The 12,760-nt window shown below is 40.5% G+C and overlaps 1 protein-coding gene across 1 annotated transcript; it reads left to right on the top strand.

The window, feature by feature from the left end:
* The first annotated feature begins 5,156 nt into the window (after positions 1 to 5,156).
* On the top strand, positions 5,157 to 12,760 carry LOC124278814 (insoluble matrix shell protein 5-like). The gene is made up of 6 exons (XM_046714585.1): positions 5,157 to 5,297; positions 6,730 to 6,789; positions 11,314 to 11,432; positions 11,669 to 11,821; positions 12,023 to 12,069; positions 12,705 to 12,760. Exons 2-6 carry the CDS (start codon positions 6,731 to 6,733, stop codon positions 12,744 to 12,746), a joined length of 420 nt encoding a protein of 139 aa, XP_046570541.1. The 5' UTR covers positions 5,157 to 5,297; position 6,730; the 3' UTR covers positions 12,747 to 12,760.

Below are 12,760 nucleotides of genomic sequence, written 5' to 3'. Positions count from 1 at the left end.
TCAATATTACCATCACGTTACTCCATTTCCACTGGAATGACATTAAATGATCTTCTGTCATTTGCAAGACCGAGGCTACCAATTTTCTTCCAAAAATCTTTTCCATTCTAGCTGTTGTGTAAGCTTAACAGTTCTCTTTGTTGTTCTAGCTGCAGTTTACGCTTGGCTTTCCTTAACCGTTCATCAAAGGCTTTTCTCTTTTCTCTCACATAGATATGTAGACTTCAACAGACGTTTTTGTTGAGTATTTCCTTTGCAAGGCAATCATTTCTTCTCATCTTCACATACACTGTTTCATTTGGATTGAAGTTCATCTGACCAATATGCTTATCTTCTTTGCACATGTTTGTTACCACACATTTTGGTCCAGTGGTTTATCTTCTTCAGCTTACATGCCATCTCGTTATGAATGAACTCATTCAGAGAGTTACCAGAGGAAGTTTGGGACCGTTCATAATTTATGGCTAGGGTAGGGGTTGGGGTGTGTGTCCGGGGGTGGGGTACGTGGGTGGGTGTGTGGGTGGGTGGGTGATGATGATATTCATGGAGAAGCATGTACAATGTGAATGACCCCTCCCTCCCTAAAATTTATGTACAAAGTAAGTGACCCCGCCCTGCATGTCATGTACAAAATCAATGACCCCCTACCTCCCCATAATTTTTAAGCATAATTTTTTAATATTTCTATGTACAAAATTGCTGACCCCCCTAGTACATGTGTACAAAATTACTGACCCCCCCGCCTCCCAAGAACAAAATGGGTGACCCCCCTTAAAATCATCTTCACCCCCCTAGCCATAAATTATGAACGGTCCCTTACGTCATTTTCTTCAGTTAGTGCTTTTTCGATCTTTTTAATGGTTTCCTGTAGTAAAAGCAGAGAAGCGTCGTGGTTCTTGCAACTTTCAGGCAACGATGAGACGTGATATTTGTATTATGACTATAATATTGGCACGATCTGGAAGCAGTTTTTGGCATAGTGGAAAGAGCATTTAATGTCATATCTAATAAGGAATGGCCTGGAACACTGCTGACTCCTACTTGTTGCGTACTTTTTATGACGTCAGACATCAGAATCACATTGAAATCAGACACTTCATTTAAAACTTCATGTAGCACAATGAAGTAGTCCACAACAGCTCTGCCCCTATGCGGGACAGAGGTAAAGTTATCACTCCCCACTCTGCCTTTAACAACACCAATATTGCAGTCATTTAGAAAGCTCAGTAGCAGTTGCCCTGATGAGTGTATTCCTTCATCCAAAACAGTTCTAGTTTTGACATTATCGACGCCTTCAAAATAGTCAGATTCCTCTCCAATCAATGCATTAAAATTACCAGCTAACACGATTTTGCCCAAATTTTGGAGTCATAGATGTGCTCAGTCAAAGTAGTGAACATCTGACGATCACATGATCTTGTTGATCCAACCGGAGGCACATATGTCACACCAACGCACAAACTATCGTCTGCACTTCCGTTCCCTATCAGTAGCCACAGGATATCCTCATGTTCGTCATTTAGAACTTCATCTTTATATTTAGTTGTGATATACCTCTTGACAAATATTCCTACACCTCCAGAACCACGTTTTACATTAGCATGTAGTCTAGTTCTATTATTTCCATACCAGACATAACCCTCCAAATCAATTGAATCACAGTTACGTAAAAACGTTTCACACACAAACTATATCATAGTAATAACATGTTAAATTATGCTTTCTTAATTGTTCATTTTCTACTTCTTTTCGAGACCAACATCCGACGTTCCATAGACCAAGCCTCACTCCCTAAGGCCGCGTTGACCTTATGTTCCGCTTGGGTATGAATCCTTTACTGTTCACGGTGTAGACGTTGCACTTTCCCATCTCCCGGAGGAGTGTCCTCATGTTGTTGTTGTTCGCCCTCCGTCGTCGTACAGTTCTCTATGTACACATCTGTATACTTGCAAGAGTCCTTCGGTGAAGCTTTAGCCTTCATGATCTTAGTCTTAGTGCCCACTGAGTCGAGAGCAAAAACTAATCCAGGGTATTTACCTCTGCGTTTCTTTCTCTCCTCCTTTGTGACGTCAACGGCCCGGAGCTTCAGGCCGTCCCGTAGTAAAGCGTAGTTCACCGTTACAATCGAGTCTTTATCCTCGTCCGTGTGAAAAGTCAGATCTTTTATTACCACTGACCTCGCCCTGCTGTCATCGATATTTTCGTTGTTTACTTAAGAATTGAATGTCAGTTTGTGTGTTTGCACTGAAAAATGAACGATGTCAAAGCGGTGTTCAAACTCGTGTGAACGAGCGAGTTTACGAGCGAGTTCACGCGAGAGTTTGAACAACGCTTTGACATCGTTCATTTTTCAGTGCAAACACACAAACTGACATTCAATTCTTATAATTTCGCACTTTGAAGTTTACACATACGTTTTCCACCCACTTGTAGATGATCATTGTTTAGTGTGTTTTAATACCTGTAAAATGTTGTAATGCCATTCGGTACGTACGTATTGCAGCGATGTTTGTATACACAGCGATTTTTTTACACATGTATCCCAACCCTTGAAGAAATAGTTCTCAAAGTATTCGATCTTTAAAATATAACAACAAATTCGTTATGAGGTTTGAAACTGCTTTAATAAGTATAATCAATAACAGTATCAAACAGAAACAAATATCAGAAGCAATAACAATACCATTTTAACAAACTGGCATTGTACCTTTTCACTTGTAAATACCTTGTTTGACCGCGTAATAATACACTGACCGACTTCGAAGTTGTGCGGCGTGGCGAATAGGAAACAGATCTTGTTGTATTCTATTTATTTGTGATTGTTTATTGTGAAATTTATTGAGCAGTTGTTTAACAGACCTCGGGGCAGAAAACCGCCGGATGAACCCGCAAACTGCGAGACATTAAACTCCTGTGAAAAGGAACAACGTTCGGCAATCCGTTTGGTAGTGACATTGCCAAACTTGGGGTGACTTGAAACAGGTTCGTTCGCGAAATTGGTATCACCAATTATTGGGGGTCCTTGAAACCGAAGCGAAAAACGTTCACACACGTATGAACGGTGTTTACACAAGTATGAACGATTAGAGGGGTTCAAGAGTAATGAACCTTGAAATTTAGATCACATGACCGCTCTCTCAACCAACCAACGTTCGGGAATCTGTGTAAACTTGAAAGCACGAAATTATTGCGTCTTGAATGTCACCTTGACTTCATCATTACTGGGGCGCTGGGGTAGCCTAATGGTTAAAGCGTTGGCTCGTCACGCCGAAGAACCGGGTTCGAATCCCCACATGGGCACAATGTGTGAAGCCCATTTCTGGTGTCCCCCGCCGTGATGTTGCTGTAATATTGCTAAAAGCGGCGTAAAACCAAACTCAATCAGTCAGTCAGTCATCATTACTGCTGTCAGGATTCAAAACGCCGGCTTGTCCGCCATCTTGTTTTGGCGACTCTGTATTTTCATCTGTGTTATCCGAGCTTTTCATCTTTTTCGAATGAATCTTCTTGTTTGGTTTCACAATCACCTTTCCCTTCTTTTCTCGTTCTTTTACGATCCCTTTTGTCCTCATGAACTTGTCTTCTAATCGAAGTATTTGCCATTACAGATTCCACGAAGTCAGTGTAGTTCAACCCATCACACATCTTCCTAAAGCTCAAATATATTGGCACAAATTGCATATTGTTGAGTTGCCGGAGCTAATGGAACTCACCAGGCGGGTTGAATTAGTCAATTTACGGCCTCAATACAATGAAGTTAGACACTTTTTTTCAAATTCTTTTCACTTAACCTCCACTTTAATACAGGATGAGCATCGACTTACGCAAGTTGGATACGAAGACATTCCATTCTTGTCCACCAGCACAACATGGTGGTGAGAAATCTAAACAGGTGAGATCGACTTCAAACCGGTAACGCAAGTTGCAAACGCAGGTTTGCAAAATCCCAAAAGTGTTTTCACTTTACCAAAGAAAGATATATTTTGTCACTAACTTCCTATCTAATGCTGACACTATTTTCATAGTGAACAACATTTTCTGTGATATCTGCACGGAATCCGATTTGTTGTAAGCGAGCAACTTTAGTGCGGCAAAAATAAACACGTCAATGCAGTTGATATCACTAAAATGTTTGCTGTAGCAAAACGGGTTGGCCTTGTGGGTTCATACCCCAACACCTGTAGTACCAACTAAAGCCTCTCTGCCAACATGACACACATTTGCAGACTAGCTGACTTGTGGGGACGTATCCCAACATCTATACTACGAGTTAAAGTCTCACTGCCAACATGACACACAGTTGCAGACTAGCTGACTTGTGGGGACGTATCCCAACATCTGTACTACGAGTTAAAGCCTCTCTGCCACATGACACACAGATGCAGACTAGCTGACTTGCGGGGACGTATCCCAACATCTGTACTACGAGTTAAAGCCTCTCTGCCACATGACACACAGTTGCAGACTAGCTGACTTGTGGGGATGTATCCCAACATCTGTACTACGAGTTAAAGCCTCCCTGCCACATGACACACAGTTGTAGACTAGCTGACTTGTGGGGACGTATCCCAACATCTGTACTACGAGTTAAAGCCTCTCTGCCACATGACACCCAGTTGCAGACTAGCTGACTTGTGGGGATGTATCCCAACATCTGTACTACGAGTTAAAGCCTCTCTGTCAACATGACACACAGTTGCAGACTAGCTGACTTGTGGGGACGTATCCCAACATCTGTACTACGAGTTAAAGCCTCCCTGCCACATGACACACAGTTGCAGACTAGCTGACTTGTGGGGACGTATCCCAACATCTGTAGTATGATGTAAAGCCTCTCTGCCAGAATGATGACACACAGCGGAGGCGTTGGAATGATGTAATCTGTCTCACCGGATAGAAACGTCGTAATTGTATTTCAAGACTTTATACTAAGACTTTACATTGCTGGCAAGTTATTGGAATTGATAACATTTCTTCAGACACAGAGAAGAAAGCATGTCAAGCATTTCAACCATTATATAATTATTAAATTAAGATCCATATTTATCACTATACCAATACAGCGATAATATTTGCACAAGTCTCGAGGTAAATACCTGTATATATGTTGTAATATATTCTTCAGATACTCCGATAAGGATCACTTGTGCAAAGTTTACTTATGGGAGATGCCAGCTTGTCTTTTCTAAGCTTGGTTCATCTTATCATGGTCACATGGCAGGTTCGTCTTTAGGATAGGTCAATAAGAGCACCTGCATTTCGTTGTTCTTGCTGCAGTTCTGTTGCACGTTACTCGGGTAAGTCATATTGACAGCATGCTCATATCCAGAGAAACGGTCACAGGTGTTTTAATGTTTAACAGTGTTTTCAATTTCTAAAAATACAAAGGTTACCATTGTCTCTCGGTATGATTTTATGTTGTTTATTGTTCGGGCACTTGGCATTTTGTCAAAATAGTCCTGCCATTCATCTGCAGAATGATAACAATAATTTTAACATTGCACATTTAGTACATGATCCCAATCGTAATATGGCATAATGTTCTTTTGACTATATTGAGTGGATATGGAGCTTTCGTGATGTAACCTGTTAAGTAGATTACTTGTAACAAAATGGATAATATTTAATTATAGCTAAACGGATACCTCGATTTTTCCAAATACCAAATTACATCGATGTGTTAACATCAACATATAGAAAATCTCACCCGAGTGTCTTTTGGTATGAACTATATCACCACGAGTTTTTTTTATCTGAGGCTTGCCGAGGATATTTTTACTTTTATCAACGAGTGTTGATATATTTGATATCAGAAGACACGAGGGGGGAGATTCTATTTATCATCAAAATTCACTCTTCTGTAGTTTTAAATGAAACATGTACATCTCTGAACACGGTACGACCATTAGACTTGCAGTACAGCGATGTCATAGCATTGTGGCGTCAGCAAGTTCAAGACGTCATAGCTTTGTCAGGGTATTGTACAAAATCTACTGTAAAAACGATATCTCCCAGGAGATATCGTTAGATCTCACATGAGCTATATATCCTGTGGAACACAGTTTTGGATGATAAACATACAAACTTACGTCAGCGCTTGCGTTCTGTAAGCAGCTTTTCATATACTGTATATATACGAGGGAAAGAGCGGCCAATGCGTCATGCGAAGTTATTTCCCTTTAGCGTGCCAGAATTCAATGATCGTAGGTTGGAATTCTTGAATTTCTCCCATTATGTTTCAAGGATTGTCACCTTTAAAGATCCGCGTTAGAATCAATCTTCACAGACCCATACTTGTCGTAAGAAACGACTAACAGGATCGGGTGGTCAGGCTCGCTGACTTGGTTGACACATGACATCGTATCCAAGTTGCGTAGATCGATGCTCATGCTGTTGATCACTGAATTGTCTGGTCCAGACTTGATTATTTACAGACCGCCGCCATATAGCTGGAATATTGCTGAGTGCAGAGTAAAACTATTTTCACTCACTCAATGTTTGTCTGCAACATATAGGGAGATTTACGATAGTTGTTAACCTTCCTCAAACGGCAAACTGACGATCCATTACGTCATTGAAATACTGTTCCAACTAACAAAACGTGTTTACAGGTATTTGTTATTCCAAAAATATCAAACTTTTGAAAAAGGTCATCTTTTCTTTAGATGCGTTTAATTGTGTTTCGAAGAAACATTCGTTTTGTTTTCTTTCCATTTCTTTGATTTCCAGGATGATTTGCCTTCTTGTGCTGACTTTCGCTTACGGTGCTCTAAGCGCTACCGCCCCAACGTAAGTTCCTGTTGTGTGAGAAGACTAGAACTGGCTAAAAATCGATAATTGGAAATATCGTCGATGGGAATTATTATTGACGATTAGCGATAAGGAAACTGTGTAATCGAAAATATCGTAAATGAATTATTGTGATGAAATAATGTTTAAGTTTACACAGAAAATACACAAAGTTAAGTCTATGTTCATAGACTGCTCCTAAAGTAGGTTGAGGACGGCGTTTATGTTGGTAATCCAAGGCTTACCGCCGATATTTATCGATAATCGATCGATATTCATTAAACAATTATGGATCTCTATGATCTATATCGATAGCCAGCCCTATTTATTTAAAATTTCAGTCGTTTTTGTTCAAAAATACTTCTTCGATATTTATCGATAATCGATCGATATTCATTAAACGATTATCGATCTCTATGATCTATATCGATAGCCAGACATTAATTAGATATACAAAAGCAAAGCACATTTCAGTTGCGGCGAAACGTATGTTTGACGTTCCTGGATTAAACTCATTCAGTCGAATATTTCAAGAACAAAAGCCTCCGGTAATTTCTATAACAATTTGTCGATCACAAAACATGTAGAGACATTGTGTGTAGAGCTTGCACTTGTTCTTATTTCTTAAGAAAACAAACTTAATGGAATAGAGGATCAACGTTTATGGTCGACTATCAAGACTAACAATTCTGAGCAAAGTAACTCCGGATATATCGAACTCCAAAGATACACCACCAGTTCGTTGTACGTCATAAATATATTTGCTATTTCTTTTAGCATTAGGGGCGGTGGGGTAGCCTAGTGGTTAAAGCGTTCGCTTGTCACGTCGAAGACAAGGGTTCGATTCCCCACATAGGTACAATGTGTGAAGCCCATTTCTGGTGTCCCAGTGCCGTGATGTTGCTGGAATATTGCTAAAAGCGGCGTAAAACCTTACTCACTCACTCTGTTAACATTAACGCTCAACACCAGTTTGTCATTTGAACTATGTTGGCAAATACTCGTGATATCCATCTTCGTTACTTCGCAGTTGGCTGTAGTATCATTTAAAACAAAGTTATGTAAACATTACATACATTTGGAGATCACCAATAGTTCAAAACCCCCTCCAATAAAACAATAATTTATTGCATTTCTCCCATAGTTGAGACTCCAAAGTGATAATAATTTACTATCCATTATTATCGCACGATTTCATGACCCTTACATAACTTACGTAAGCAGGTTCAATTTCAGTTGCAGGTTAAGGTTACACAAATTTATGCAAGAACAACTTTATGTCTAAATGTTACATTTTGTGTTTGAAAAGGAACGTTGTGAAATGTTGCTTCATATTCAGCAAAATTAATTATCAAATGTTTTATCGATAAAATCGCCCCTCTAAGTTTGTGTAACCTTAACGTAATTATCCTTATTTCGCAGAAAAGAAAACAAACAAAGTCACAGATCTTTAATGAAAATTCAAAATTTTACGGAAAAGGTCGTTCCGTCACCCAGTTTCATTGTAAAATCGCGTGTTTGCGTTATTGGCTTGGTGTCTGCATCCGATTTTCTGGTCACATCGTGGGTGCAGGGGGCCGTGTCACTGGAGTTGGCGGTAGTGGCAATGGCAGTGGCAATGGCAGTTGACTTGGTGGCAATAGTGTTGCCTCGTTTCCGCTGAACAATAGAATCCACTGTAGCGGCCAATTCTGTCGATGTCCTCTAGTAAAGAAAATGAATGAAAACATGTATGTCAAAGTGACAATGATATTAATTTTGTTCATTAGGAAAAGGGTAGTGCAAAGAGAAAAACTGTCTTAAACTCAATACTTTTTAGTTACAAAATTGTTGAGGTTAAGAATGGTAAATCAAATTAAGGCACTTTTGTACGACTATTGATAGCATTTTGGAAGTATTAGTACGTACACACATGCATATTTAAGCTTCCCTTTAATGAAAATATTGGAGTTTTTATTATTCGTTAGAAATTTCCTGTGATACAGAGAGTATACACGTAGGCTTCGCTAATCGTAATATACTGTATTGTTCCTTGCGTCATATTTATTACCGTAATTGAATTCGTAGATGTATTGAATATTTACCAATAATTACCTCTTAATAACTTCTGATTGCAACCGATTTGTGGTCGGTCTTTTCCGACATTAGTTGCTCGTCAACGTCCTTGTCATATAGCCTGGTAGCTGTGGTGGCTCTGAGTGAGTGGTCTGTGTAGTATCCGGGGAACCAAGCGGTTTTACAGAGACGACTTATGGTGGATCATAACGGGTGAATACCAACAGGGGCGTCAGCGTACCACACGTTGTCGACAGGGTACCGTAGCGGTCTCAGGTAGAAGGCACTGCACTTACCATTTGGTGGTCTGAAAATACAACAAATCATAAATTGGTGGTCATTTCACAAATATATATTTGAGATTTTAAGCGGTTTTGAACAGAGCATGAATAAACCGTATCAATACCTGTGAAACACTCGGAGATTATCTTTAAGTTTCGTTTAACAAGTCCAAAAGTTGCAACTGCATGCCCAAACAAAGTGATCATATGAATTTGCATACCCATTAAAAGATGAGAAGAAAGAAATGCATAATTAGCTTAGTGACAAATACTTTTGGTATAGCATTACAAGGCATCGTTTCGGGTTTTCGTCATTGCTTGATATCGTGACTACTTTCCTGTCGACTTTTCTGCGTGTAAGCCCTCTTCTTTTTGTTTTGGACACATCTTCTGTATATCTGAGTTGGTTGGGTCCTGAATCTTTGGGGAATATCAATGTAAGTTGTGAGTTCACCCCACAGCGCAAAAACCTGTGCTCGTCTCCAGCCCGGAGTGCGAAGTTCATCCCTATGAGATACAGTAGAGTGTCCAGTAACTGCTGAGGGGTGTCTTCCCCCAATAGTCCTCTTCTTCACAACTCATCCTCCTGTGCCTCCGTGATGATGCTTGCCTGCCGACGCTCAATCCCAATACCCTGACGAGCCAGGATTTTCATTTTCGCATCTAAGACTTCCCTCATATCTTTCAAGTATGGTGAATCAATAAAGTTTATATCAATACGGTTTTTTTCTGAGGGGATATTGGAGAGCTGTGATTATTTCATACAAAGTATTCCCCCGATACTGTTCCCCTTTTCGATTTTTGACTTCCGTTAAGAACAATATCAAAATCTTGTTAAGAGCCATTTCGTTTGACGCAAGAGGTACAATATCTTGATGTTGGAGTGGGACATCTAGGTTTCTGAAAGGGGGGTGCCAAAACGAAATTCTTCTTTCTTTTCAGATTCAAGTTTAGAAACAGCATTTGGCAAACAGCTCGATGTAGGTTCTGATTCCAGTGGCATAAATTCCCCACTTTTCCTCCAATAATTGACTGGCTAAAAATAACTCTGACTCGATACAGGCTTTTATACCGATAACCCTCCAATATTAGTGCACCGTTTCAGCGGATTGAAACAGCTACCGGGAACAGTAGTGAAGTAGTGATGCTAGGGCGACATCGCTAAGATGTCAGTACAGTACAACTGATATACAGACGAAATCAAAGAAAATATTGTTTAAAAAAAATATATCATATCTCGGCATTTTAGTATATGCACATAATGATTTATATTCATTGCTCATGTGAGGTTTAACGTCGTGCTTGAGAATATTTCGCTCATATGACGACGTGCATGCGTGTGTGTGGGTATGTGCAGCTGCTTGTACTAGCCCAGACTGAAGCTGGTTTTATAGTGCTAGCTCACTGAGATACCATGCCGCAGTGAAACATGAATACCCCACTCAGACACATTATACTGACCCCGAGCCGACCAGTCCTTGTTGTATCCATTAGTGCCGAGCGCCAGGCAGGGACCAACAAGTACCATATTTTAACGTCTTTTGGTATGACGCAGTCGGGGATCGAACACGCGGCCTTCCTCTCTGGGCGGACGCTCTAACCACTACACCACGGAGGCGGGCCATTGCTCATGTAACTGCGTTGACTATCATAACCTCCAATATTAACGCACGACTGCGACCTGTAAGATTTTGCTCAGAGCTCATATTGGACGGTACTTTGTTTTAAGTAGGAGAATGTCCTCAAACACTCGATTAGTTGCGCACGTGGAGCAGGTTCTACGGCCTCGAACCTGCTTCACGTGCGCAACTAATGGAGAGTTTTTGGACATTCTCCTATACTTAGAATGGTACGCCGATAGGACATTTCTACGATATACCCTAAGCAGAAGCCTTATCATACCATGCTATGCCTTGATGTACCTGTGAAGGTCCGGGTTAGAATTGATCTTCAGAAACCCATGCTTGTCGTAAGAGGTGACTAAAGGGATCGGATGGTCAGGCTCGCTGACTTGGTTGACACATGTCATCGATTCCCAATTGCGCAGATTGATGCTCATGCTGTTTCGATTATGATCAGCGTTTCATTGAGTATTTTATGTTTATTAGTTTTCGAGTTAGATTGCAATTTATCGGTCCGCTTTTGAGTCAAACGGACTATAAGCTGTTTACTGTTTAATTTCTTTTAGATATGCACCGAATTTGGCGACAGGTCTCAAGGAAGCCTTCGACAGCATCGATGCCGATGGAAATGACATTCTGGATGTGTCAGAGTTTAGGAAGATTTTTGCCGATTATGATCTCAACCGTAGGTTTCGTTCAGAGATTCTTTGCAGACTTAAACTAACGGGCAACAGATACGATACCAAGTCGAAATCACTGACATAAGAAAACGACAAGCCACCATTGTGAAAAAAGGATAGTGAATTTTAATAACGGGTGTATGTATGAACTAAATTGCATAACACTCACAGCATAGCTTCAGATAGTTATAATGTTTTCGCTATTGACTATCATTAATTAAAATATGTCTTTGAATTTCAGAGGATGGCAGGATGGAATTGGCCGAGTACATGAGTACTAATAATGTGACGAAAGCCTTTGCTGAAAAGGTTTTCCAGCCTTTCGACACCGACCACGACGATGACCTCCAGGGGGCTGAATTAAACAACGTCATCCCCGTGTTGGACACCAACGGTAATGAACCTTGACCTTGACTATGATGAACACGTAGCCTCGCGGTGAACAGGTTTTCTTCAACCCATGCTTGTCATGAGATGCGACATTCGAGATAGAGAGAGGCTTCATCAACCCATTCATTTAAGTTACCCTACCGTCCCCACAGAATCAGGTTTACAAACATAAAACCCAAACAAACCCATGTCATCATCTTTTCAGGTGATGGCGAGGTCAGCCGAGCGGAATTCGTCACCGAGTACACGAAGGTAGGTCATCACTGCGCTCCGAACAAGGAGGCATTTTTACCTTTTTAAAACAGTAGTGACAAACGAAACAATTCATTGTGTTTAAGCTAGACAAGTCCATATTTACAATTTTGAAGTCAGTCTTTGTACCAACAATTTCGTAACACAAGATTGAAAAAAATATAATTTGTTCGGACCCTGTGCAACGAGTAGAGAAAAGTATGGTTTCACACCGCTTTTAGCAATAATCGAGCAATATAACAGCGGGGGACACCAGGAATGGGTTTGACACGCTGTACCCGTGTGGAGAATCGAACCTGGGTCTTCAGCGTGACGAGCGGGTGCTTTAACTATTAGGCTAACTCACCGCCGCTAATAGTTCGATAACGTACTATAACGCCCTAAATGAAGTTACAGCGTTTCGTGACGTCATCTTATAGAAACGTTAATCACGAGAAATACATAAAGACTGAATCATACGCACACACACACGCACGCACGCACGCACGCACCATACCAAAAGACAGGTATCTAATCATTTCCACCCATGACACGTTATTTTTCTGCTCCTTCAACATGCAAAGTCAGGTATTCTGTATTTGTAAGCGCAATTTGAACACAAGCTATTAATTTCAATCATTTTTTTCTTTTCCCAGATCTTCGCCGCGCAACAAACCGGTCCTCCTGTTGGTAAATAAACACATTAGCAACA

This window comes from Haliotis rubra, unplaced genomic scaffold (assembly GCF_003918875.1).
Source record: "Haliotis rubra isolate DU_JTF1 unplaced genomic scaffold, ASM391887v1 Scf242, whole genome shotgun sequence".
Classification (NCBI taxonomy): domain Eukaryota; kingdom Metazoa; phylum Mollusca; class Gastropoda; order Lepetellida; family Haliotidae; genus Haliotis; species Haliotis rubra.
Note: the sequence above shows the minus strand (reverse complement) of the source record. Positions and strands in the feature narration are given on the sequence as shown.